At 41.8% G+C, this 27511-nt stretch overlaps 1 protein-coding gene and 1 long non-coding RNA gene across 5 annotated transcripts in view; one reads left to right on the forward strand and one right to left on the reverse strand.

Moving 5' to 3' along the window:
• The window catches only part of Prkaa2 (protein kinase AMP-activated catalytic subunit alpha 2), a 72066-nt gene extending 55715 nt beyond the window's left edge, over positions 1 to 16351 (reverse strand). Inside the window, exons 1-2 of one of the 4 annotated variants that reach the window (XM_063288460.1) lie at positions 16089 to 16351; positions 15565 to 15906 (exon numbers count right to left, since the gene is read on the reverse strand). In XM_063288460.1, coding sequence (XP_063144530.1) covers positions 15565 to 15658 — 94 coding nt within the window. In that variant the 5' untranslated portion in view covers positions 15659 to 15906; positions 16089 to 16351. 4 annotated transcript variants of the gene reach the window in all.
• A 4920-nt stretch (positions 16352 to 21271) lies between these two features.
• On the forward strand, positions 21272 to 25127 carry LOC120102939 (uncharacterized). The gene is made up of 2 exons (XR_005504918.2): positions 21272 to 23692; positions 24762 to 25127. It is a non-coding gene; the product is annotated as an uncharacterized LOC120102939 (long non-coding RNA).
• The last annotated feature ends 2384 nt before the right edge of the window (positions 25128 to 27511 follow it).

The following is a 27511-nucleotide window of genomic DNA, read 5'->3' on the forward strand; positions in this document are numbered from 1 at the left end:
GCATTGAGCAGCAACCAAGACTGAATGGTGGTCCATCTTGAAATGTCCCTGATCAAACCAACTGGTCTATTACATTCAGCCTCACTCAAGTTCTCAGGAAATCGGCCAGATAGATTCTTTCACCAGAATAATCCAGATGGAGTCCTTGTTCACCTCTGACATTTCATGATGGAGGCCTCCTTTTACACGGGTCTTCCAATATCCCAACAGAATGTTCCAATAAGTTCTGCTTACAGTACTCCAGGGCTTTTGTAGCCCAAGGATTCAAACTCTCCATAGTCCTCCTGAAAACCAGTTCCAAAAAACCAAACATTTCTGGGTACCAGTTATCTGTATAAATTAGCTTTCCTCACTAATGACCAAATTCCCAACAAAAGCAACGTAAGGAACAAGAGCCTTATTTGGGTTTATAGTTCATCATGATAGGGAAGTCATGGCAGTGGGGGTGGGGGGATGGTGGTGTTGCTTATAGTAGTATATCACATTGTATTCCCACAGAGAGCAGAATACTGCAGCTTTGCTACCCTTTTCCTTCTCATTTAACAGGGACCCTCCCCAACACATAAAATGGTGCAGTTTACATTTAATGTGGGTCATTCCACCTCCAACTAATCTAGAAATGCCCACAGAACTGCTTCCACAATGATATTAAATCCCATCACTTGCATACTTCTCATTTGATGTGCAGCATGACAACTAAATGAAGCCATGATGGAAGGAAGGACACTGGATGACAGTAATCAAAAAGAACTACTTACTATCCCATCAAAGATCAAGGTCAGGCTGGAGAGATGGCTGAGCAGTTAAGAGCACTGGCTGCTCTTCCAGAGACAATGAGTTCAATTCCCAGCAACCACATGGTGGCTCACAACCATCTGTAATGGGATCTGATGCCCTCTTCTGGTGTGTCAGCGACAGCATGCTCATATACATAAAAAAATAAATATTTTTTAAAAATCAAGGCTTTATCAAAGGACAAAGCTCTACCCTTTCTTGTGAATCAGACACACAAATTGAAATTGGAGACATAAAAGCTGGCTAAACTCCTTTGCTGGCCCCGTAATAACACACTGAACATATATTCAGTACTAAAAGGATGCATTCACATATCCCCAAAGGCTTTTCTCTCTTGCTTTTACCATGTAAGTGTGTGCAGTTATTTTTCATTCTTTCAAAATTAGTAAATATTGTTTGAAGTATATAAAGAATTGTCTTGAATTCTAAAAATAAGTGGAAATTGCATTCTGGTGGAGAATATAACTAATAAGCAAATATATCAAACAATATTAATATTTTCAATGGCAATAAGTTAAGAAAATACAGCACAGGACAGACAAGAAGCAGAGAAAAAGCAGACTGTTTAAAATCAGGAAAGGCCTGAGCATGTGTTTGGTTTCGCTTGTTTGTTTTGTTTTGTTTTGGTAAGAACTATACTTCTTGGTATGTTTATTTGTAATGGGGGAGGGGGAGTCTCACTGTGTGGCTGCAGCTGTCCTACAGCTCACTCTGCAGACCAGGCTGGCCTCTAACTCACAGGGCTACATCTACCTCTGCCTCCTGAGTGCTGGATTAAAAGCATGAGCCACTACACCGGGTTTCTGCTTTATTTTTTTTAAACTTTATTTATGCTGGCTCTATAGACTATAACTTTAAAATATTTCTTTAAAACTCGTCAATCCATAACAAATTATTAATTTCTTAGCTCCATAGGAAAATTAGCTTGGTGTTTACATAATAACCTAAGGTAAGATATAATCAGGAAAAGTTGACCAGCATAGAAGAGATTATTTTAAAATGCTAGAAGATACACTAGCATTCAAGTTGTGGATAAAGGATCTGAAATTTTCTGACTGTCCCCGTTCCTAGGAAGTGTAGCTCCTGCCAGGGGCATGACCACCACTACTCACAACCTCTCCTGCCTTTCCAGCCCCAGTGCTGTGTCCATAAAATCTCTAACAGTAAGTCGTGGAATGATTTTACATTCTCTACAAAATAAGAAACATAAAACCAGTTTTCACCTCAAGGGCCCTTGGGATTCGTTTTAGTAATCACCCCTGAGATTGTAATATGCATCCTTGACCCGCTAATGTCTAACACAAATTTGGACTTTTACTTTTCTCAGATATTCAATGTATTCTACATAAGTCCACTCTCACATTTTGCTTTGTATGTAATTCTGACATAGACTTTAAATCTTACAGGATGGACTTTTATTATCGGTATCTATTTAGTTACCGCTCTGTGGGCCCTTTCCAGGGCCTTTCGTTGCCTCTTGGGCTTTGTGGTGGTTTGAATAAAAATGGCGCCCCAGGAGGCCCATGGGGAGTGGCAATATTGGCCCAGGTGTGACCTTGTTGGAAGTAGTATGTCACTGGGAGGAAGGGAGGGGGGGAAAGAGGGATAGGCTTTGGGGTTTCAGAAGTTCAAGACAAGCCCAGTGTCACTCTCTCTTCCTGCCGCCTGCCAATCCAGATGTAGAACTTTCAGCTACCTCTCTAGCACTATGTCTGCCTGCTTGTTCCCACGTGTCCCACCATAATGATAATAGACCAAACCTCTGAACTGTAAGCCAGCCCCAGTTAAATGTTTTCCTTTATGAGAGCTGCCATGGCTCTTTCTCCTCCATTGTGAGCCATACACCTGATTTGGCTTCTCACCAGTCTTCTCAAGCCAAGAAACAAAGCAAAACTGTCCTATTCCTCCATGGATTCAGATGAAAACTGGTAACAAAATCAGGCACAACTCCAAGAGAAGACACTTGAGGAGAACGAAGCTGAACCTGTAAGGATTCACACAATGGTGAGACTAATGGTTTATACTGAATCATTGTCACCAATCAATCCTACCAGATGGAGTTCAACATTTTTAACCTGGAGACTTGGTCATGTCTAAACTGGGGGTGTGTGGTTTGTCTAGTAATAAAATTTAGAACCTAAAAAAAAAAAAGTTGCCATGATGTCATGGTGTCTCTTCACAGCAATAAAATGCTAATGAAAAAGGCTTCCTGTTTTTATTTGGACTTAATTTCTTGCTTACTGAATAATTCTAATAATTTCCTTGACTGTGGTTATGCTAGTAATAATTTAAATTTATCTCTCAAAAAAAGTGTGTTGCTTTATTTTTAAACTTTCTCTCCATTCATGTGGCAAAAGCTGGGGAATTTATTTCTTTCACTTCTTATCTTCAAAATTGCTCCTGTCCACTTTCTCTTCAAGAATGTGAATGCCTACTCTGAAACTATCAATGGTCTTGAATCCAAAGTAGTGTTTACAAGACAGGCAATGTTCTAACTTCACTTCGGTTTTCTTAGTTTTCAAAGATTTAGGACATAGATGATCCAGAATGTCAATACAGCATAATCACACGAGTCCTTAAAACCCAGACCTGTTATGACCAAGCACAGTCTTCATATAGGACATACTAGGTTATGAGGCTCACATGAGTGGATCCTATCAACTCTAGTAAAAAGACTCAAGCAGGAGCCATGTGTATGCATCTGAACAGACACCTTAAATGGAAGCTAAAAGTCTGTTTCTGTTTCCTTACAACTGTGTAAAAATAATGACCTTACTTTTTCCATAGACCCTCCAGCCCAAAGTCAACTAACCATTTACAGGCGTTTTCATGAAAATGATGTTTAGAGACTGGCAGGATGTCTGAGTGGATATAAACTCTTGCACACAGGCCTAATGACCTGAATCCAAAATTCCCCATTTCTCACAAGGTGACAAGGTAGAACTGATTCTCAAGAATTAGCTATCCTTTGATCTCCAGACTCCCACAATGGCACATGGGCACTTGTACACACACACACACACACACACATAATGCCACTTGTACACACACAAACACACAATGGTACATGTATGTACATACACAATGGCACTTATATACACCACACACTAATAGCAGCAGCAGCAGCAGCAGTAGTAATAGTAGTAATAGTAGCAGAAGAAGAAATAATAATAAAACAATAATGTTTTAAATGTTTGGTAGACAAACTACATAATCATATTTATCTTACTATACATTCAGAAAAAGTTCATTTTGAGAAGGAAAAGCCCAGGAATGGAGAGATGCCTAAGCAGGAAGACCACGCACTGCTCTTATAGGGGACCTGGATTCAGTTTCAGCACTCACAATGTATGGTTCACAACGCCTGTAACTCCAAGGGCTAGGAAATCTGAAATCCTCTTCCAGCCTCTGTGGACACTGCATTTATATGCCACAACACCCCCACACCGTAATACACACATACATATAATTAAAATATTTTTAAAATATCACTAAATAAAGGAAAACCTAAGGTTATGTTTGCATTCACTCATACCTACATACCCTATAATTAACTTGTTCTGGGAGGTTCTGATAACAATTGTTCTGTTCCAATTGTGACTTATGCATTCTTTTATCCTCATCCCTCTATGGTTCAGTCTGGATATCTATGTTTGACCCATATCATTCACTACACTAATCTTTTCAGTAGAATCTAAGTTGTTAAGACATCTACAAAGTTCTGCTTTGATGACTGCATTTTTCAGTTCTACAAATTTCCTTTGCTTATCTGTATGGATTCCAAACCAGATAATAAAAGGCCCCATCTTAAATATATGAGAAGGTAGAGTTCATGCCTGATAACTTGAAAATCTGAATCATGTTCCTGCTTTTCCTCTCCTCACAGACCTCTCCTGGAATGCTGAACACTGCATGTGAACATCTGTAGAGACCCCACTCGATTGTGAGGCTCTTGTTAGTTTGTTGTTTATTTCCTCTAGAGAAGATAGAAAGTAGACATTCTTAGTCTGGGATTGAGATGAGCATAAATAGAATTTGTAACCTTCCAAGTGTTGTAACTAACCACAAATGCACATGTTTACCCAGGACTAGCTCTGGAAAACTTAATTCTATTTTCTCCTCAGAATTCAAACTCCTCAGTCCTTCTCTCTTCTGGCTGCAGCTCTCCGCTTAGCTTCTCACATTTATCATCCTCACAAATTAGCAAACTCAACCTGCCAGGCTCATGCCAGTGGATTTTTCTTCTCAGGATTCCTTGAAATAGATTCAGCTGCCTTCAAACAGATGGCTATGGGATTATGTGGGATTTCCTCTCCAGTTTTCTTTTTAGTTGTTAACTATATATGAAAGTTCATACAAGTCATAGCCAGGGGAGATGGCAATAACACAAAGAAAAAATGTGTATGCAATGACAAAATGACAGAGTTGGCAAGAGCATCATCCTATGGAAGCTATACCCACCTTCCATGCAAACTAGGTCGTCTGCAGTAACAATCCTGCTGGACGACCACCTACCCCCGAGGAAAGAGTCAATAACAGAGATCTCGGGCTGGAGAGATGGCTCAGTGGTTAAGAGCACTGACTGTTCTTCCAGAGGACCTGAGTTCAATTCCCAGCAACCACATGGTGGCTCACGACCATCTTTAATGAGATCTCACGCCCTCTTCTGGTGTGTCTGAAGACAGCTACAATGTACTTATATATAAGTAAATAAATCTTTAAAAAAAATAAATAAATAACAGAGATCTCACGGATGTGTGCATTGGTGCCTGGAAGCAAATCTAATTCTGGACGACGCTGTGTTTCTTTGCAACCATCTCCAAGGCATCGCCAGATATGGCAACTCTTTTGTTGTCTTTTTTTTTTTTTTTTCAAATACATTTTTTAGCTGCATCAGACAGTGTTTTCTCACAGTGTGAAAAAAAAAAAAATCACATCTCCTCTCTGAGCTCGCACAGCACACTTTCGGACTTCTCCTAAATATAAAGCTTATTGTCAGAATGAATCACAATTGGCTGTCTTCTTTCCAAGCTGTAACACCCATTATTGCAGATTTGACTTAAAGTATAATAAAACAAAACTACTCCTACAACTGCCAACTGATGTTGCCTCGGCACATCTACACTCCACCTGGCAACAATTTTATCATTTAAGCCTTCATAATGTGTAGTTCCTAAGCTTGTGGTCACCTAATACTCCCAAGTCTGAAATTCCTATCAACTGACCCATTCTTTATACACCACCTGTGTTTTGGTTTGGGCTTACTTTAAGAGCTAGATTTGACACATGTCCCTACTGAATTTCACTCTTCTGGCTTTCATATAGCAACCTGAACAGTCTAGTCAATATAAATTCTGATCCTATGGTCTGTCTTCTAGTTATCTCATATAGCTTTTTGCCATCTTAAACAGCAGTTCACATGGGATCTGAGTCCATGTCAAAATCATTTATAAAAGAAAGAAACTCAGTGGTATGGACTAGAGAGCTGGCTTAGTAGTTAAGAGCACCTACTTACTTCCAGAGGACTGGAGTTCAATTCCCAGCACCCTTATCAGGCAGGTCACAACTGCCTGTAACTCCAGCTCCAGGGGGTCCAGAACCTTTGGCCTCTGCAGGCACATACACACACCCAGACACAGACACATGATTAAAATTAACAATAAACCTTTAAGACAACTCAAGTGTACACGGAGTACCCCTTTCTGCTGATACCTAACTCTTTAAGGACAGTTGTCAGCAGTGGTAAACCACCTGGAGCACATGCCACCTTAATCACAAAGCTACTGTGAAAACAAAGCCGTTTTTCTAGCTGCAATCTCTTGGTAGTATACAATATAGCTGTGAGATTATCTAGCAGTTCAGAGAGCACTGAAATGGGCTATGAAGGGAGGACTTGGAATGACTCTGAGAGAAGACGGGCTCATCATAAGACAGTAACTTAAGACATCAACCATGCAACAGAATCATTTAAGCCAGTTCTGTAACATTCTCACTTCAATTAAATTAGTAAGTCAGCTGTGCATAGTTGTGTCTGTAGCCACATTAATAACATTAATAGCAATATTATTTGTGCTTGAAATTCAATGTAATTAAAGACAGCAAATGGGCACTGCTGGCATTATTGTATTAACTGATTGAGAGAACTGAAATCATCTCTGGGACCCCACACAGCACCAACTCAAACAGGTAAAGAGGAAACACACACAATGTATACCAATAGAATTGTACAAGTAAAGTAAGAATAGAGAAAAAGGGCTGGGGGTGTGTGCAAACATTTACTCTCATGATTTTCAGTTAGGACAACCATAGTTAATTGTTTATAGCTAATTATAGTTTAGAGAAAACCAACAGCACTGAATGAAAACACACTGCCCACTGGGCTTTAATAATACAGAAAAGTGACCAAAAAACACAAGGAGCAAAATACTTTCAATAACTAAGCACATTAACATTTGGAATAAAAATGCAACTTTTGTTAGTGTTTTTTAATTGCACAAAAGGCTGGTTTTTCATTGAAAAAAATTAATACTTGGAAAACAAAGACACCAGCAAAAGAAACAAAGTGAAAATCCATCAGAGATCAGCACCACCAAACAAGTCCCCACTTAAGCAAGGAGACTGCTCCCTTGAAGGGGTGAAGAAAGTTTCTATTATTAGCAGAGATAAAAACTGCCTGAAATTCCTTCCTCACTAGCACTATGCTAAAAATAAGATGGTTTACCACACATCAGAATAGACCTTGCTTTGCATATTCATCTCACTTGCTTAAGTAGAAAAGTACAAACCTAATGCCCAAACTTTCTCTTCTTATACATCGGGTCTACATACGGTAAGTTCCTCTCATTGTTACAGAACACTCAACCCTGGCACCCACTTACTAATTAACTTGAAGGATCTGAGATTAGATCTTTCTGCTAGACCAAATTAAATTACCTACTTGACTTCAAAGATTAACTAACTTTTCTGCCAAATATTTTCCTTATCATTAAAGAAATGGCAGGAATCTCTGGTAATGGAGGTGACGTTGCATTACAGAGCGTGACCAAGGCTGGCATAACCCACAAGATGGCTTGTTTTCATAGAAGCAGTGGCAGTGGCACAAATGAGGAAAAACAGTGCTGTGTCAGCCTGAGAGGTGACAAAGCCTGTTCTGATCTCTTCCAGGGAATCTGAGGCACAAGTACACCACATGTGATGTACACAATACTTGCCTTGGGGGTTATGACGGGGAGAGGTTGAAAGTGAGCAGTGTTTACGCAATTAGAGATTTCTGAACACATTTATCTGCAAATTCCATTCCTTTCATCAAATAAAGTTCTGTTCTCAGAACTAGGTCACGGGTAGTGGTCCCAGTGTAGCTAACGGTGTGTTTAAGTGGACCTCTTGAGCTATGTATGTTCATGCACTTTCTCTCACCGTGTAAGGATCATGAGTTTGGCATATGCCACATAGCTAGCTGGCTTATGATAGTTCCACACAAGGTTATCCCACTCCAATGCTCTGGACACTATAAAGAGTATGCAAGTACCATGTCCCTGTGAGTGTGTTTGGAATGTATCTGTCTACCACATGCAACAGAGGATTACCTGGACAGTACCAATAATAGCCTCGAGTGTACATAGTGTAATAATTAGAATATGGTTTTTAAAAAAACTTAGCATTGTGACTTTCATCATTGAAGAGTTAAAAATGTATTTCCCTTTTCTGTTTCATTTTTGGGGCAGGCACTGACTGTACGGCCAAAGCGGGAGTGGCATCCATGATCCTCCAGTCCTAGCCTCCAGTGCTGGGATAGATGCCTGTGTGCCGCCATAACCAGCTGTGCTTCCCTTTCTGACATCTGACATTCCCACTCTGCTCAAGAAACTCGAAATTCTGTTAAACCAAGGTCAGCAATTAAGCACAAATATGTTTAAATCGATTTCTTTTCTTAATCAGCTTAATCAGTTGGTCAAGGTCTTTACACGTTGCATGTGTTCTCTTTTAAGGATAGAGATACAGTAAGGGTAGAAATCTAACTGTTCAAGGCCTTCAGACTGGTGGGAATAAAACATAAATCTCAAGGAAAGCATAGTATATTTTTAATCTTCCAACTAGCCACTTAAAACTAGCTATTTACATTCTGAAATTTTTCATCTCAAAAATAAATGGGGACATAGTGAAATGTTTATTTAATTTCATGAAATCCATATGTCACAAATAACTACTTGAAAAGCAGAAAAACCTAATGTTCCTGGTGACCTTTGTTGTCTAGAGGGCGATTGATGTCACCGCAAAGTATCTGTTGGTGCACAGATATAAAAAAAACAAAAGATCCATCCTACTTATGCCACCTTTTCATAAGTTAGAATAGAGAGGTCTAGCTACAAGAGCTCCAAACAGTAGGTCTATCCTACCAGAATGGGTAAAGCTTTAAACCATCAACTTAGAGGAAATCTTTCAAGAGAACTGAAAACATACTGCTCGTTCATTTTTGTCGACCCATAGACTCTGTCTCTAGGACACTGTCTAGGAACAGCAATACTAGAGCCTAATGGAAGAGAAGATTCAACTTAGTCCATTTTAAATAAGTTTTTAATTACTTACTAGCAAATAAGGTTTTATATGCTTTTAAAGTAATTTGAAGCTATGTTATTACATGAAAGCTATACTACTATTTATATTTTCGCTTATTAATCTTAACTTAGATCAATAAATTTATATATCAACAATTGAAATTAAATTTAAATAGCATAACAGTTAAGTGAGAAAGTACATAAATGTGCCTCGCTCCTCTATTGCACGTGGTTATTGCCTCATAAAATTAAACCATTCACTATTAAGGTTTATAGAAGAGATTAATTTTATAAAGTCTAAATCTGTAACTATTAAAACTGTATGAGCTTTCAACAAAACATGCTGAGACAAGTGGATAAGCACACGGAAAAGATCAGCGTTTAACCTCACCTCCATACTTAGCAACGAATGCAAAAAAAAATGGATCTCAGAGTTAAATGTAGAAGTCAGAACAATCAAATATTCACAAGAAAAGATACTAAGCCAAGCCTTTCAAATCTCCTAGGCAAAGATCTTTTAACTATATCAAATATTTGATCCTACCCACCCCACCCCGGAACTCACTAAGTAGACCAGGCTGGCCTTGAACTCACAGATATCCCCCATCTCTTTAAATGATAACTCTAAGCTCAAAAACCCTAAAACCTTTTATATTTTAAAGACACAACTAAGAAAATGAGAAATCAGACAAATCGGTTGATGAAGTGCTTGCCTAGCATGTGTACCAGCCTCATAAACGGGCATGGTGGTGCATGCCTGTAATCCTATCATTTGGGAAGTAGAGACAGGAGGATCAGAAACTCTAAGCCAGGCTTGGCAGTGTATTGACTTTGATGCCATTCTGGGATACATAAGATTCTATAATGAAAGAGAGGGAGATGGTGGGGAGGTGGAGAGAGGGAGTCCAACAAAGCAAGAATTTTGTTTGGAATATATATATATATATATATATTTTTTTTGGTTCTTTTTTTCGGAGCTGGGGACCAAACCCAGGGCCTTGCACTTCCTAGGCAAGCGCTCTACCACTGAGCTAAATCCCCAACCCCAGGAATATATATATTCAGCAAGGAATTTGTAGCAAAAATTTATTTCAAGAAATCCTGTTAACTCAGCTTAAAAGTTGATGAGCAACTTGTTTTAGCCTATCTTCTACTGATATACTGCATATTTGAGAGCAGGTAATTTATTAAGTAAGGCAGTTTATTTGGGCCAGTGGCGACAGAGGTTGGGAAGTCTCCGAGCATGGTGCCAGCATCTACTCAGCTTCTGGGAACCACTCCATGGTGCTGGCTCTCATAGCAGGAAAAAAGCAGGACTAGCAAGTGCATGGGAAAGCCACAAACCACAAAGGACGAACTAGCTTTATAACAATAGTTTATCTATCCCACTGTTACTTACACACTGAAGAAAGGCAACGATTCCACTAAAGACCAAGATGACGCAGAAAAGTTCCAGCATCTTTCAAGTGGTATGGGAATCAAATCCAAGATAAGTTGTCATACAGCGCAAACCCTATTCAAGACATTCATTGTACACCTCAACTAAACACAAGCACATAGCCAGGTGGGTTGAACGCCTTTAATCTCAGCACTCAGAAGGCAGAGTTCTAAGAGTTGTAAGCCAGCCTGGTCTACATAGCAAGTTCTAGGACAGTCATATCTACATGGTGGCACCTTATCTCAAAAATCAAAACAACAAATATATATATACACATATGTATATATTTATGTACATATGTATATATTTATATTTAAGAAAATATATATATGTGTATGATTGAATAAATGAAATGATGGCCAATAGTAAAACACTGTCACTACTAAAATGCAAGGTCAAAACTCCATGCCCAGTGGAATAAATGTAACAAGTCAAATAATAACCACTGTTGATAAAGAAATGGAGGGAAATGTCGGTGGGATATAAGACGGTACGACCATTTTGGAAAACAATTTGCCAGCATCTCAAAAGACAAAACGATGCTAGGAACCAGCAACCCCACTGCTAAGTAACCATCCGAGGTGTGAAAAGATGTGTGTCTGCAGTGGTGAGGTTTGGATACGAGTAGTCCTCGAAATGCTGTGTGTTCAAGAGTCAGTCTCGAGTTAGTGAAGCAGACTGGACCCCACCCTCAGCAAGGGACTAATCCCTGCCATGTTCATAGCACCATCGATGGCCATACTGGGTGGCAGTAGAGAGTAGGAGGTGAGCCAATCTTTAATGAGGTAAGCTTCTTTGCTTCACGTATTTCCTACCACAGTGTTCTGCCTCATTACAACACAGAACAAAATGATCAAGTAACTGCTGGGATAATATTATTGTGCACTGTGTAAGGATTGTCTTTTATTGCTCAAATGCTGAGTTCTGTGCCAGGAGAGCACTGATTGCAAACCGGACTTTGATACTGTTATTCGTACAGATACATCAAACTTTGTAAACACTCCCTCTCTCACCTTCTGATTGGTTTAATAAAAAAAGCTGACGGCCTATAGTGAGGCAGGAGAGGATGGACAGGACTTTGGAGAGAGATAGAACTCGGGAAGGAGAGTCCAGGAGAGTCCAGCTGGAGAGAATTCTCCAGCCAGATGCTGAGGAAGACATGGGACTAGAGACTGAGACATGGTAACAAGACACAAGGCAGAATTTAGGTAAAAATAAATGGGCTAATTTACAGGCTAGATGGGAATAAGCCTACACTATAAGCCCTTAAGCATTCATAATAAATATGTCTCCATGTTGTTACTCAGGAGCTGTTGGTCCCAAAGAAAGTCCCATTGCAAGTAACCACAGACATAAACCTCTTAAACATGGCTGAACTATATATGTCTTCTCTTTGAGTTAGTTTCCCAAGTATTCTCTCGGGGAAACAACACACATCCACACGCAGGCCTTTGCGTGTGAATATTCATGGAGGCGCTCTTTGTAATAGCCTGTATAGCAAGACAATGTCCAGCAGCTAAGAAGCATGGGGGGAGGGGGAGCATACAACAGCTCAAGCAACAATAAAAAGGAAAAAAATCAGTGATAGATATGAACTCAAGAACAAAATGCTAGACATAGAGACACCATGCTCCACAACCCCTTCATCTTTTTCCAGAAAAGACAGTCCTTATACATATTCGGCGTAAATGGCTGTATCCGAGGGTTGTGGGTGGGAATGGGATTAACTACATTTAAAATAAAGGATAAGATAAATTTTCTCCAGCTAAGCTACATGGATGGCTGTGGTACTTGGTAAACTTGGTACTTGGTACTAAAAACTGTTGACCTGTATACTTAAAATCAGTAACTTCTATAATATGTTTTATAATACCTCAATACACATTTTTAAAACTACACATGCCTTGCATAGGGGAGGAGCTCAAGAAGGCCCACTCTCAGATGAGAAACTACCTACACAGTTCACAGTTGTTTATGGGGTTGGGGGCAAGGGGTCTAGTTTTCTTCAGAGATGTGACCCCTAGTGGATTGGCCCCGTACCCATGCACATATCTGCACCACTATATACATATGTGACATTGGGATGGAGATTTGGTGGGAGGGCATGAAAGGAGTTGGAGGGGGAGAGAGAGCGCACTAATTAAAGCACATTGTATGAAACTGTCAAATAATAGATTAAAACGTATTCTTATAATGCGTGTGCTCTGTTTCACCAGTCCCTTGACTTAACTACTTAACAACTACGGCCGTACTGATTACAAACCCATACGACCTAGTTTAATTTCTGTCATAAAATGCCCTGACTAAAAGTTACTTAGGAAAGAAAGGGTTTATTTTCTCTCAGATCTCCAGGCTACAGACCTTTTGAGGGAAACGGAGGCAGGAAGTTGAAGCAGTCACATCCTCAGTCACCAGCAGAGAGAGAGACAGAGAGAGACAGAGAGAGACAGAGAGAGACAGAGAGAGAGACAGAGACAGAGAGACAGAGAAAGAGGGAGAGAGACAGAGGGAGAGAGACAGAGGGAGAGAGGGAGAGAGACAGAGAGACAGAGACAGAGACAGAGAGAGAAAGAGACAGAGGGAGAGACAGAGACAGAGAGAGAAAGAGACAGAGAGAGAGACAGAGGGAGAGACAGAGACAGAGACAGAGACAGAGAGAGAGAGAGAGAGAGAGAGAGAGAGAGAGAGAGAGAACACATGCATGGATGTTTGCTCATGCTCAGCCATCCCTCTATACTTACACAGTACAGGACCCAATCTCAGGGAACAGTGCTGCCCAGAATTTTTTTTTGGGGGGGGGGGGCTTCCCACTTTAACATGTGCACGAGCTAATTAGATCTAAGTAACTCTTCATTCAGATTCCCTTCCTAGCTAAGTCTTCTTTGTGTGCATTTGACATAAATAGTAACTATCACACCATACAGTGTTTCTTTAGGGAAGATCAAACAACATCAGGAAAACCCCCAAACAGCTCATTCCACCAGGGTTCTCCAAGAAAAAGATTTTTCTCGTAAATCAAAGGTCCCTTCAGTTCCATTTATACTTTAGGAAGCTGGTGGTTTAGAAGCAAAGAATATAACCAAATAGTTTTAAATTATCCCGTGACAATGGTTTGAGGAATCAGAGTTGGTATTGCACTCTACACCGAGAGTACAATAAATTTTTTTTCAAAAGCAAACAAAAGCATTTAGCAGAACATGAAAGCATAAACGGCTAAGTTATATAACTTACCCTAAATGGCAAAGCAGCCGTTTGCATAACTTTGTACTGCCAATCCAGCAAAGCAGTTCTCAGCAAAGATGGTGTCAACATCACCCATCAAATCTCTGGACCATCTCACGACTATCCACAGTTCTTACAAGATCCCGATTTCATAAGACTTCAAATAACTTTACGAACATTTTAGGTCTTTACAAAAATACCCACTTGGTGAGACCATGTGTGACCACCTTAATATAATCTGCCTAACTAAAGTCCCCATCCTTTCTTCCCCTAGTTGCCTTTCTCAGTAGGAGGGAGCATACATTTTTCACGTGTATTCTGATTGCATTTCCCTCTCGGAAAAGTCCCAAGAAAGCTCAGGTTTTGCTTTCCTAGAACTCTGTTGCCTGGAACAGTAACTCGCATGTGGTAAGAGCATTCAATAAGCAGTGTTTCTCATTGTACAAATGGGTATTAGATAGACCGAGAGGAGTTAATCCTCGCAGGAATGATGAGTCCCTGCCTTCTATTCAAGTCTTCACTGGAGGTTAAAATGTGAAAAATATGCCTTAGCATAAAATTCCCAGACTGCTTACCCACTATTTATTCAACAAAAAAAGCTAACGTTTCACTTTTAATTCTCAACTCGCTACCAAGTATCTTCTTAACAAGAGCTGGTAATCAAACCAAACCCATGTGACTCTTATTAACTAATAAGAAAACAAAGCAAAGTTTAATACTTAACTAGTAAGTGGAGTTGAAATTTCAAAAGCAACCTGTTTTTTTTTCCCCCCAAAACCCACAATTTGCCATCAAACAAACGCCTTGCCTAAGCAAGTCTGACATCTTGGGGACCCAAATTCCATTACCAAGGAACATTTTTCCCAGACCCTGACCCCAGAAGTCTTCCTAGAACCAATTTACACACACCAATCAACCTGCAGAGCTGGGGTTCCCCTAAAGCCTCTGCCCAACCAGCTGCATTCCAGCGTTTTCACACACCCAGCAGAGGGGACTCGCCACCTCTCAGCTCTAGGCATGCCCCTAGTCAACTCCACCATCAAAGGCCTGGGACAGGGAAGAATCTGGGGAAGCCAGGGGCCTTATCGGCAAGGCCAAAATTGGAGGACATTTTAGACCTCACCCTGAATCTGCCAATTCTCTGTGACCTTGGGCGTGCCGCTGAAGCCTCGGAGCTCGCGTTCTCTCACCTTTAAGGTGAGGACCGCACCCTGGCTACGCCACGTAAAGGATTAAGTGAGACCACAGATGCTGCTCCAGGCAGAGCGCTTGGCACCAGTGGGAGACCCACTCCCAATCCGCGGCGCCGTGACTACCCCATCCTCCCCACGCTTCGGGGCCCTTTGGACTGGGCCAGTCGCCCAATTCTGCAGACAAGTGAGCTGACGGGTAGAGAAAAGACAGGGTGCTCGCAGACACCCCCGCCAAGGCACAGCTCAGACCGTGGGTCCCCCTGACCCACGCCCCGGCTGCCGCGCCAGGTGCCTGTGCCCCGGGCTCGCCTGCGAGCGCTCCACCTGCCACCCGGCCCCGCGCCCGCGCCGCTGCACTCACTCTTCACTTTGCCGAAGGTGCCGACGCCCAGGGTGTCCCCCAGCACGTAGTGTCCGATCTTCACACGCCCGTCGTGCTTCTGCTTCTCAGCCATGTTCGGCGCGCGGCCTCCCCGGGCCGCGGGCTCTAAGCGCCGCCGCCGCTGCCGCCGCCGCCACCGCCTACCCACAGTGCAGCGGGCCCGGGGGGCGGGACGGGGACGCCTGGGGCGCGGTAGGGTGAGCGCGGCTCGGCGTGTGTGGACGCGAGCTGGAGGCGCAGAGCCCGAAGCGTCCTGAGGAAAGCCCACGGCGGTGAAGATGGAAGGGATGAGTCTGAGAGCGACCGAGGTGAAAGGAGAATCTGAAGAGAAGTGGGGGTGAGGGGGTGCAGACCATGAGACGTGCCTCAGGACAGCAGGACCAGGCGGGGAGGGCGGCCCTTCCCTAGCCCCTGGCACGCTCCCCCCAGGCAAGGTTTATTTGACTGGGAACGCTCTAGTCCGTACCCTCCTCAGATAGCGACCCCATTGTTTTAGAACTCACGCTTATTTTGTAGTTCCTTGTCACGTTATTGTTAGGTCGAAACCCTGGACAAACTGCCCAAGGAGACGCCTATCATTAACATATCAAAGATGACGCTGGCTGCCAGGTTCTCTCAGCATCCCTCAGTCCCTAACTGGGATAGGGTCCTCCTGCCTGCCATACCTCGACTCCTACCCCGAACTCTCCAGCCCAGGGACTCCAGCCCCTTCCCTCAGGTCCCCTGGTCCCTAGATTATTCAGCCATTTTGGCTGTGCTAATCTCTCAGCCCAGACCACCCACCCCTCTAGGCCTGGCTCCTCTCTTGCTCCCACTCCCCCTCTCTCCTCACATAGCCCTGCTCAGTCTGCCCATGTTCACCCTGGACTCTCCTAAACGTCCCTGCTTCTGCCTGTACGTTCGTTTATCTACAATAAGCCTTCTTCGTTGTGTTAGTTAAGGTTTTTTTTCATTGTGATAAAACACCATAGCCAAAAAACAAGTTGGGGAGGACAGGTATTATTGTTACACTTCCACAGCACTGTTCATCTCTGAAGGAAGTCAGGATGGGAACTCAAACAGTACATGGAACCTGGAGGCAGTCCCGATGCAGAGGCCATGGGGGGTTAGCACCGGGAGGGTGCTGCTTACTGGCTGGCTCATCAGGGCTGGTACAGCCTGGTTTTCTACAGAACCCAGGACCACCAGCCCAAAGATGGCACTACCTACAATGGGCCATTGATCACTAATTAAGAAAATGTCTTACAGCTTACATCTTATGGAGGCATTTTCTCAATTGAGGTTCCCTCCTTTCAAATAACCCTAGCTTGTGTCAATTTGACAAATGACAAACCAGCATATCCACTGTAGCCAGGAGCAATTATGTCCCTCCTTCTATTTCTTTTCTTCATTCAGTTATATAGACAATCGTGTTATAGGGATAAAAGACACCCTCTCCAGGACTCTCGATTCTAACTAATTTAAACAAAATTTCTCAATAAATCACAAACAGAGCCCTAAGTATATTTCAGCACTTGTGTGTGTGTGTGTGTGTGTGTGTGTGTGTGTGTGTGTGTGTGTGTGTGTGTGTGTGTGTGTGACTGGACAAAGGAGAAATACTAATATAGGAAATAATTCACATGTTCAGGTAAATGCAAAACACAGAAGGGATCAAAGAATTGTGGGAAACAAAAATGATGTAAAAGTGCAAATTAAAGAAATGGATTACTGAGGATGAAAGTAAAAAAATAGTAAAGAGAATCCAAAGCATGACCAGAGTATTAACAGTGGGCAAATAATTTATGATCAAGCAATCTCTTCCTCCCTGCCTCCCCCTCCCCCTTCTCTCCTTGCTTTACTTAATGTTGGTCGATCCTTCCATACCTGAAGATTATTTGCTTCCTGTTACAGGAATATGAAACTTCATACCTCCATTACTTCCATAGCAGTTCCCTGAACACATACAAACACTGTACTGGCTAGTATTGTGTGTCAACTTGACACAGGCTGGAGTTATCACAGAAAAGGAGCCTCCATTGAGGAAATGCCTCCATGAGACCCAGCTGTAAGGCATTTTCTCAACTAGTGATCAAGGGGGAGGACCCAGCCCAGGGTGGGTGGTGCTGTCCCTGGACTGCTAGTCTTGGGTTCTATAAGAGAGCAAGCTGAACAAGCCAGGGGAAGCAAGCCAGTAAGTAACATCCCTCCATGGCCTCTGCATCAGCTCCTGCTTCCTGACCTGCTTGAGTTCCAGTCCTGACTTCCTTTGGTAATGAACAGCAATGTGAATGTGTAAGCTGAATAAACCCTTTCCTCCCCCAACTTGTTTCTTGGTCATGATGTTTGTGCAGGAATAGAGACCCTGACTAAGACAAACACATTTCAAAACATTATAAACACTTGCAATTTTTCCCATGAAAAAAGTAATTTAGAAACACAAAGAAAACTGATTATTTGCTGTTTGGTGATTAAATTACTAAAGGTTAGTCAAACAACTGTGACACTGTGCATGCCGATAGAGTTTCATAGTCACATTCCTCAAACATGAAGTCTCAAGTCACGATGTTTGTACGTAAAGAGTGAACCTAGGAAATGGGCATAACAAAATTTCATCTCCTGAGACCTAGTAAACATACAACTGACTGACTCTCTTTTGTGTGTACGCCATGGCGATCTGATGAGAGGTGATCTCAGCGTATAAATTATAGACATCACAGCTGTCGGACACGGGCTATTTTTGTTCGCTCTTCAGATCACCTTTCCTGCTGACAAGACGTCTCACTTACGAATCTCAACCTAGCTGGTAAATTTGAGAAAGCTTCCTGGCTATTTTTAAGGCTGAACTTTTATTTGGTTAAAGACCATTCCCTTGCTAGTCATTCGGATGGGGAATATGAGAAAGCGTTTCTGGTGAGAGTTACATATGTGTGTCTGTGTTGTCCTAATAATCTAATAAATGATGTCGAAGAGTCTTTACATTGTGAAGCTACACCAGGGAAAGCTATCTGCTGAGATCTTAAAGCACGTTGAGCTGCCTGTTCACTGACAATTCAAGTTTCTTTGTTATTCCAGTAACCTTGTGGTCTTATGCTAAACAATACTTTCTTGATTAAGAAGTTCATTTAAACGCAGTTATTTGTCATGAGGGAACATTATTGTCCCCATTTTATAGATGATAAAACTCAGTTTTCCCTCCTTTTTTCCAAGGCTGTGAAGCTAAAGGCAAAGCCGGCCAGACTCAGATCCAGTTCCAAGCTGTCCTCTTCCTTCCATTTCATTATAATGGAATCGCATGACACTCTAGCGAGTTCCAGACCTCCCCAACTCTGCCTCCCAAGTACTCACAAGGCATGCACCGCACCACCCAGTTGTGGACAGGAATTCCAAACAAGGGGGTGACCTATCCTGAATATGGTAGCACCAGGCCATAGACTGAAGCCCAGGTAGAATAAAAGGGGAAAGAAGAAAGCATCAGCAGGCACAGGCGTTCTCTCTGCTTCCTGACAGACATGATATGAGCTGCTGGGCCCTACTGTTACCTCTTCACCATGACCAACTGTGATCTTTGAAACTAAACCTCCTCTTCAGTCATTCTGGCAGGCATCTTGTAACAGCCATGCAAGGCAGTTAAGATTCCCAGGTTAAATATAAGGCATAATTTTACATATCTCAGCATCCCAATCAGAGGTGAGAAAGAAGCATGAGTCAAAAGCAACCACATTTTATAGATTTGTGGTAAGGCATTTTTATTATTCTTCAATTTCAAATAAAAAGAAAATTAAACATTTAGCAGTCATATTGATGGGATCTTGTCTGTAATACAGGTTCAAAATTCACATTGAAAACCCATTCTATGAGAAAATGAGTTTAAAGATGGGCAGAATGTACTTCCAGCCTGGATGGGGCCAGACATGGGAAGATCATGAAGTCCAGGATAGGCTGGGCTACCCATAGCAAGATGCCAAGTAGACCCCATGACTGTTGATAGATACTGTTCACATTTGCCAGCCTAATTCTCTACATTTTCATTATTAGTTTCCTGGGATATTTAATAACAAATAACCAGATAGATTGTCTCATTAGTAAATATCTCATTTCAAAGCTTTAGCATACTAGGAATTTATTTTAGAATAGCTGTACAGTGATTTCTAACAAAATATACACTAAGCTCTTAACAGTGCGGGATATTTTATGTTCAATTTCTCTAAATTGCCTTATGAACATAATTTTACATTTTGTTTATTCTGTACCAGATTCAAAAAGAAAGTCATGACAAGTATTTTGTTTGTACATCTCTCAAGTTTCTTGTCTACAGTGGCTTCCACCTCTTCTTTGAGATGAAATTTGCTTTTTAAAAATTACAGTTATTTTACCTGTCTCATGTGCTAAAACCATGTTAGACATAATTATTTATTTTAATAATTCTTTATGACCATAAGATGTAGCAGAGAAAATATTATGTTTAGAATAAAATAATGTGTTCGAGTTTAGCCACTTGACAGTCTGTTCCTAAGCCATTGTTTCACTATTCATTAGTTAAACTACTGATGTTGGTCTAGACTTTCTGTATAGTACATTTTCATTGTTAAGGAGTTTCACTCCAAAGTCTCACTCCTCATTTTAGAATAGGATTATTAAAAGAATAAGAAGCCAGTCCTGGAAGACCAGACCTGTGTCCTAGCTACTTGGGAGGCCGAGGCAGAAGTTTTATCAGTGCTTGCAAGGATTACAGAATGAGTTTGGGACTAGCCTGAGCAAAAGTACATTCAAAGGAAGCCTGAGAAATTTTACCAAGACCCTACTCTCTCTCTCTCTCTCTCTCTCTCTCTCTCTATATATATATATATATATATATATATATATATATATGATCTAGCTTGGCATAAAGTCATTTGCCTAGTGTATGGAAGGTCCTAGATTCAGTCCTCCGTATGATGAAAATAGATAGATGATAGATACAAACATACATAAACGATAGATGATAGATAGATAGATAGATAGATAGATAGATAGATAGATAGATAGATAGAATAGGATTACTATAAATCTTAGTAATTCACAGTTCAAGGTTTCTCAACAAATGCTTTAACACTGGCAGATTATTTATAACTTTACCCTTTGACATTTATCATCACTGATTTTTAAGGTTGAAGGATAATACTAGGCCTAAACTCTTAAAGAGAAGCAGATGCACGTGACAATACCTAAAACTCTTTGAAAGAAATATAGTAAGTTTGAGATGTTATTTTTAGCAAGAATCCTAGTAAGAAATGTCGTCGTTAACATGATCTATTTTCATTTTGTAGCTGTATACGTTTCTAAATTGCCTCAATATGAGTCAACATTAGAATACTCAATGTATCTAAAGAAAAAAAATGAGCACTTTGGTTCAGGCTCTCTTCACAAGCAGATGTATTAATTGGAATAACAAAGGCTGTTTGCTTTGCTGTGTAAACATTATGGGTCTTGCCAGCATTTTGGGGAATCTTGCTTTCATGTGTATGTTGAAAGCTCATGTGAACTCAAACCCCCTTTTGAGACCAGTTAAATCACGACCCCTCACGGATTCTGCGACTGACTATCTCTGAGAGTACTCTGAAGATGCTGAGACTTGAGTAAGTGGACCCACCCCACCCCACCTCCCCACCCTCCAACCCCACCCCCCACTCCCCACCCCCCACTCCCCACTCCCCACCCTCCACACCTTGAAGTGATTATCATCTCTGTTACAGCTGTCCTTTGGAATTAGAACAATCCCTGACAAAACCAACAGTGTGTGTGTGTGTGTGTGTGTGTGTGTGTGTGTGTGTGTGTGTGTGTTATTTGAGCTTTTTCGAACACACTTTTAATGACCTCAAATGGGCATTAATGCTCCAGCTGTTAGCACAATCCTGTTAGCCTTAAGCACAAAGCTTTGACGTGATTAATTACCACAAACAAGATAAATTAGGTAATTCCAAATGTTTCTACAAATAACAAAATATTTCTCCACCTAAGGAAAAGGACTTTAAAGCTTTGCCAGAGAATTCGATGTTCAAATTGAACTCTGGTATTTGAAGGTTCTTAATTCTCAAGACTCAGGTTTCACATTAGCAGTTGTCTTAAAGCTTTCTCTAATGAAGGTTGAATCACTGTTGTAAAAACACCTGTATGTTTAAAGTGATATGAAAGTATCCATCAAACCAATTTAAGTCCCCTGTTTAAGTTCTGTGGGAGCACTGCTTCTCTGTTCTAGATGCATTCCTTCTTTAGTGACATTGAGTGTACAGTGAGCATATCAAAGCATTCACTGGACACTGGGGATGAAGTAGGGAGAAAGCCAGGAGCTGCACCTCTCCTTATTATCACTCAGAATGGTAGCATCTGCTGAAGAAAGCCCAGGCCTTCACTGGAGACAGGAAAGCATTCCTTATTTAGTACTCTCATGATAGGTACAGGGGTGGTTGCCATGAGGATTAATGGAAGAAAGGAGTTTGGGATCAACTCCAAAAGAGGTTCTCTGTCTACATAGGTGAGGGATACTTTTGGATGGACTACTGCTAACCAAGTAAGGAAATTCCTAGTTAAACTGATGTAAGATTTTTCTGCTGAAGGCATGGCATGTGGTCAGGTATTACCTGGAAGACAGGGAGTGGAGGGTAAGGAATTTGATTAGATATCAGGATTGAGCACTCTTGTTACAACTGGCCTCTTAAGGACGTGCCCAACGATGAAGTGTAGCTGGACTCTGATAAGCAAGTCTTTGTCACATTCTAGCAGGAGAATCAAGCAACCATACAAGACAATGTAGTGCAAGTAGTGGGTTGCATGGAAAACTGAAGCCAAGTCAATGAACCCAGAGAGAAGAGGAAGAGACTGCACAGGCATTTGTATTTAGGATGTGAGAGAAATGCAGCACTTGAGCATCGTGTAAAAGATGACTTATATGAATGCACGAAGGCACTTCTGAAATGTTAGGGATGAATCCATCTCGGACAGAAGGAACAACAAGTACTCAACACACACGGCACACCAGAGGACCAGTGAGAAAGCTCCTCCAGAGATTTGACATGACTAATTAGTGCAAACGAGAAAGAGGGTGGAGAAGTTCACAGTTAGAAGTGATGCTCCTGGGGTTGGGGATTTAGCTCAGTGGTAGAGCGCTTGCCTAGGAAGCGCAAGGCCCTGGGTTCGGTCCCCAGCTCTGCAAAAAAGAAAAAAGAAAAAAAAAAAAGATGTGATGCTTCTAGAGACTTTCAAACAGGAGAATGACGTGATGAAATGACTAATGTAAAGGGTCCTTTGACATGTTTATGTGGAAAGTTGTCTAAGGAGAGCAACGGTACAAGAATCGATGTAAGACTACTGTAGACTAGATGAGAGCTGATGTGGGTTTACTGGGATGGTCTAGTGCAGATGAAAGGAGGCATTAAAGCGCAGTAGGAAGACTAAAGATAGTACCATAGGGTCGCTGGTGGTTGGAAGGAAGGTATAAAGAACACAAAGAGAGGGGCTGGGGATTTAGCTCAGTGGTAGAGCGCTTGCCTAGGAAGCACAAGGCCCTGGGTTTGGTCCCCAGCTCCGAAAAAAAAGAACCAAAAAAAAAAAAAAAAAAAAAAGAACACAAAGAGAAGAACCAAAAACTCAGAGCTCAGGGGCTTGAACCTAAGGCCTCCTGCATTCTGGGCGACCTCTCTACATAGCTCAACTGAATGGTTTTCCTTTTGGTTTCACAAAAAGATTATAATTTTTTTCTGAAAAATTTGAGGAGGTGATGGGCATCGCTGGATGAGAAACTTCTGCTTTGACTGTGGTAAGTTTATGGTGCCTTATAGGAATCCAGCAAACCTTGCCAACTGAGTGGTCAACCACAAAAGGGCAAAATTGGGAGGAAAAGTTTAATCCCAAAGTGTAAGTACAGGGCCACTTTTCTCACTACTCTGACAAAGTAGCTGATAACAGCAACTTAAGGAGAGGTTTGTCTTACCTCACAGTTGAGGGTGTGGTTGATTCTGCAGAATGGTGAGGCAGCTCATTACACTGCATCCACACTCAGGAGGTGTGGAGGTGGGGGTCAGAGGTAGCCTCCCTTTTCCCTTTTCCCTTTTCCAGGACACCAGTCCATGGATCGGTGTTACCCACATTTAAGGTGAGTCTTCACACTTGAGTTAACTTGATCTAGAAATCCCTTCACAAATAAGCCCAGACATTCATCTCCTCGGTGATTCTAGAGCCAATCCAGTGGACAATAGTAACCGTGACAGTGTTTCAGAACCATCCACCTTTATATGCAGGGACTTACTTAGGAAGTGAATATAGAGAGCAAAGGAAGAGACAGCAGAATTTATTTATTCCAGATCTGGAGACATAGAAAAGAAGAGGTGTCATCAAAGGTCTCTAAGAAAGGGACCACTGAGTTAGGTGGAAACTTAAGATGTGTTGCCAGTTATTTCAAGACACTACTATCTACAGTATCTAATGCAGCCTAGATGTCAGAGGTCGAGATGAGAATGGAGAGTTGCTAAAGGATTTGATGGCTTTGACAAATGACAAATAGTGTAATGAAGATGAAATTGTAAGTGAAATTAGTTTCTGGGAAAAAGGGAAGAAGTATATTAAGCTTGCTATGAAAGGGAACAGACACATATTAGATGATGTGTGTGTTTCTGTCTCTCCCTTTGTCTCTGTCTGTCTCCCTCCCTCTCTGTCTCTCTCTCTCTCTCTCTCTGTCTCCCTCTGTCTCTCTGTCTCTCTCTGTCTCTCTCTGTCTCTCTCTCTCTCTCTCCTCTCTCTCTCTCGTGTGTGTGTGTGTGTGTGTGTGTGTGTGTGTGTGTGTGTGTGTGTGTGATTTGAGCATGCATGGTGCATGTGTGGATTTTGGAAGAGTGTTGGTCTTTTGTCTCCCATCTTGTCGGAGGCAAGATCTTCTGGTTGTTTTCCCACTACACATGCCAGGCTAGCTGGCCCATGAACTTCTGGGGAGTCTCTTGTCTCTGCCTCATCTTCCTGTGGGAATGCTGGGATTGCAGATTTTGTACTTTATATCTGCCTTTTTTTCTTTTTAAGGTAGGGTCTGAGTATGAGCTTAGGCAGCAAGTACTTTTACCCAGGGTGCCATCTCCCCAGCCCCACATATTTGAATTCAACTATGAAGACAGTAGTAATAGCAAATAGATAAATGGAATCAAAGAGAGTTTTTGTTTGATTTTGGTTTTTAGGGTGAAGAAACCTATATCATGTTGGTATGCTGATGAGCAGTAAAGGGAAACCTGCTAATGTATAAAAGAATGAGTAACTGGAGAGCATATAGCAATCATCTCAGCCTGACAGCCTTCCAGGACTTCATCTGTCTGCTTTCTAGAAAATTACACTGCAGTGAAAACCGCATGTATTCAGTAAATTTAAAAACTGAGCTAAGCACTATGCTAGGTAGATGGGAAGGACCGACGACACAGTGCAGAACTGTGCGTTAGAGGCTCTTGCTCTCGATCAGGGATCAAATAATGAGGACCCAATCCAGTAGAAGCCCCTGTGAGGAAGGAAGTGAGGAGAATGGAATTGAGAAATAAAGAGAATAAACAGGGCCTGGTGACTACTTATGGGTAAGGGTGAAATGGCTTCCTGGCTCAATAGTGCAGAAGGATTGATCACATGAATCGCACTTTGTAGCTTATCTCTCTTCCCCAAAAGCATTCAAAGACTTTACATTATGTAAAGATCAACATTTAAAGCTAGGTAGCCTAGGCTCGGCACCTCTTAAATCAGCCCTTTGGGTGTGCCCTTTGCGTTATTTTATTTTACATATTTCCTCGGAACTCAAAACCATAGTGGATGGGATTCAGCTTGAAGAAAAGCACTACAAAATAATTTTCCATCTTATGTTTAAATTTATGGTTTCTTAGGACGTGTGGTCCCTGCCAGATTAGACTCTTACCTTACTTTTGGTACAGCAGCTCTATTATTCTAACAATGTGTTGTTTAATAATTAATACCTATGTGAAACTCCCTTCGGTTCTGGGTACACATCACTTGAAGTCTGCTTTTCCCTACTCTTATGATCGTGGTTAAACTCCCTTGGTCTTTGGTACAGTCTGCTTCACAAGTATCTTCATGCCTCTCGAAACTCACCTCCCTCACGAATCCGTCCCTCACACTCCCACATATAACCAATCAGCCTGTCTTTAGCAGCACCATCTGCCTTGAGTACGTTTAATTAAGCCCACCATCGGATCTGCCTGTTCCATGTCCAGTCACCATCTGTCAGTCCCTTGAGAGCTAGCACCATAAACATAGTCCTTAATCCTAGGGGTTGAATAAAGGAGTGGCAAGTGAGTGAGATCTCAGTTCAGGTGGAGCTTTAGCCTCAGTTTCCTGTCCTTCTTTTAATCAAGAATTCAGAAACAAATAGTGCTATAACATTGTATTCATTCTATTGCCTCCTCCTCTCCTCCTCTTCCTCCTCCTCCTCTTCTTTTTCAGGTGTGTGTATCCTCTGCCCAAAATGCTCAAGGATGTGACTTGTATCCTGGTCATTTTATGTCTCTAGCATCTAGCTACTAGATAAATGTGTAGTTTCACAGTGACCCGGTGGCCTTGCCTTTTCAAGTTGTCATTTGATTGTGTCCACCCTTTCTCACCATCACAGAGAACTTCTCAGTTATTCCTGGCAGAGATCAACCTGCTGCGGACAGACATGAGAGCACATCTCTTTTCCCTTTATCCTTCTCTAGACCAGTTTTGACTTTGACTGACTGTAAAAGCCTAGTCCCTCTCCCTCTCCTTCCCTCTCTCTCCTCCCTCCCCTCTCTCCCCCCTCCCCTCCTCTCCCCCCCTCTCTCTCACACATACACACACACACACACACACACACACACACACACACACACAAAACCAATTCTTTTCATTGTAGCCCTATGCATTTGGCACAATTCCCTACTGGCAGAGCTATAAAAGAAGCACACCTGCTTCAGTCTGATGACTTTTATGTATTTTTTTTTCTGTTAAAAATTTTCTGTTTATTGTTAGTACTTAAATCAGCCTCTTTCCCTGCTGAGAATGATTATATTAGAGTCACTCTTTAAATATTTGATAAATGAATAAAGGAAGGAATGTTATTTTCACCATCAAGTGAAAGGCTGTACCTCTTATGCAAAATTAGTTCACTTATATTTATAACTGTTTACATTCAAGAATAATTTATTTGCATTGTCAACTAACTCTAGGTAAAATGATAACTTTATATTGTAAAGTATTCTTGTACCCGAAGCCTATGCTAGTTTTGGCAACAGACAGAAATGTGGCAGTCGTTGAGTTTCCCCTGCAGTTTGATAAAGTTCTACCCTCTCTGCGTACTGCAGAACCCAACTCAAACTTGCGCTAAAAGGTCCATGGTGCGACTTGTCCATCCGGCGCCCTCTGCTGGCCTCATGAGCTTTGATGGACTCGAGTTTTCTCCGCCTAGGTGGTGTCTGGAACAGTAACAATTAAAAGGCTATCTTTTCCTCGACAGCCCCTTACAATGCAGAACCAGTAACAAAATTTCCACGCAGTGGTTCCACGGTGCTCAGGATGTCATTTACAAGCTGCCACAGCAGTCATGCTTGCAAGCCGCTGCGTGGCTCTAGTCTAGTGCATGGGCCCTCTCTTACAGCCTGGCTCACACGCTGGTCTCAAGGAACATCTTCTGATCGCCTACAGCCTGGAGGGAGCTTTTCTTTCTCCCACATTGTTTTGCACTGGTGTTATCACTCCAATGCCTCAGAAAGATTCTCCCATTGTAGAGGGAGAAGTGAGGAGAAGCCGGTAGAAGGAGTCGCGGTGGGAGGAGGTCTGTGCAAATGAGACATTTTGGTGTTTCAGCCCTAGTTCCCCTGGAGAATTGTGGATGGCCTCCATGCCACAACCCTGCTTTGTTTTTGTTTTAAAGTTTTTTTTTTCATTATTGAATCCGCCTAATGGTTCAAAGAGA

This window comes from Rattus norvegicus, chromosome 5 (genome assembly GCF_036323735.1).
Source record: "Rattus norvegicus strain BN/NHsdMcwi chromosome 5, GRCr8, whole genome shotgun sequence".
NCBI lineage: Eukaryota > Metazoa > Chordata > Mammalia > Rodentia > Muridae > Rattus > Rattus norvegicus.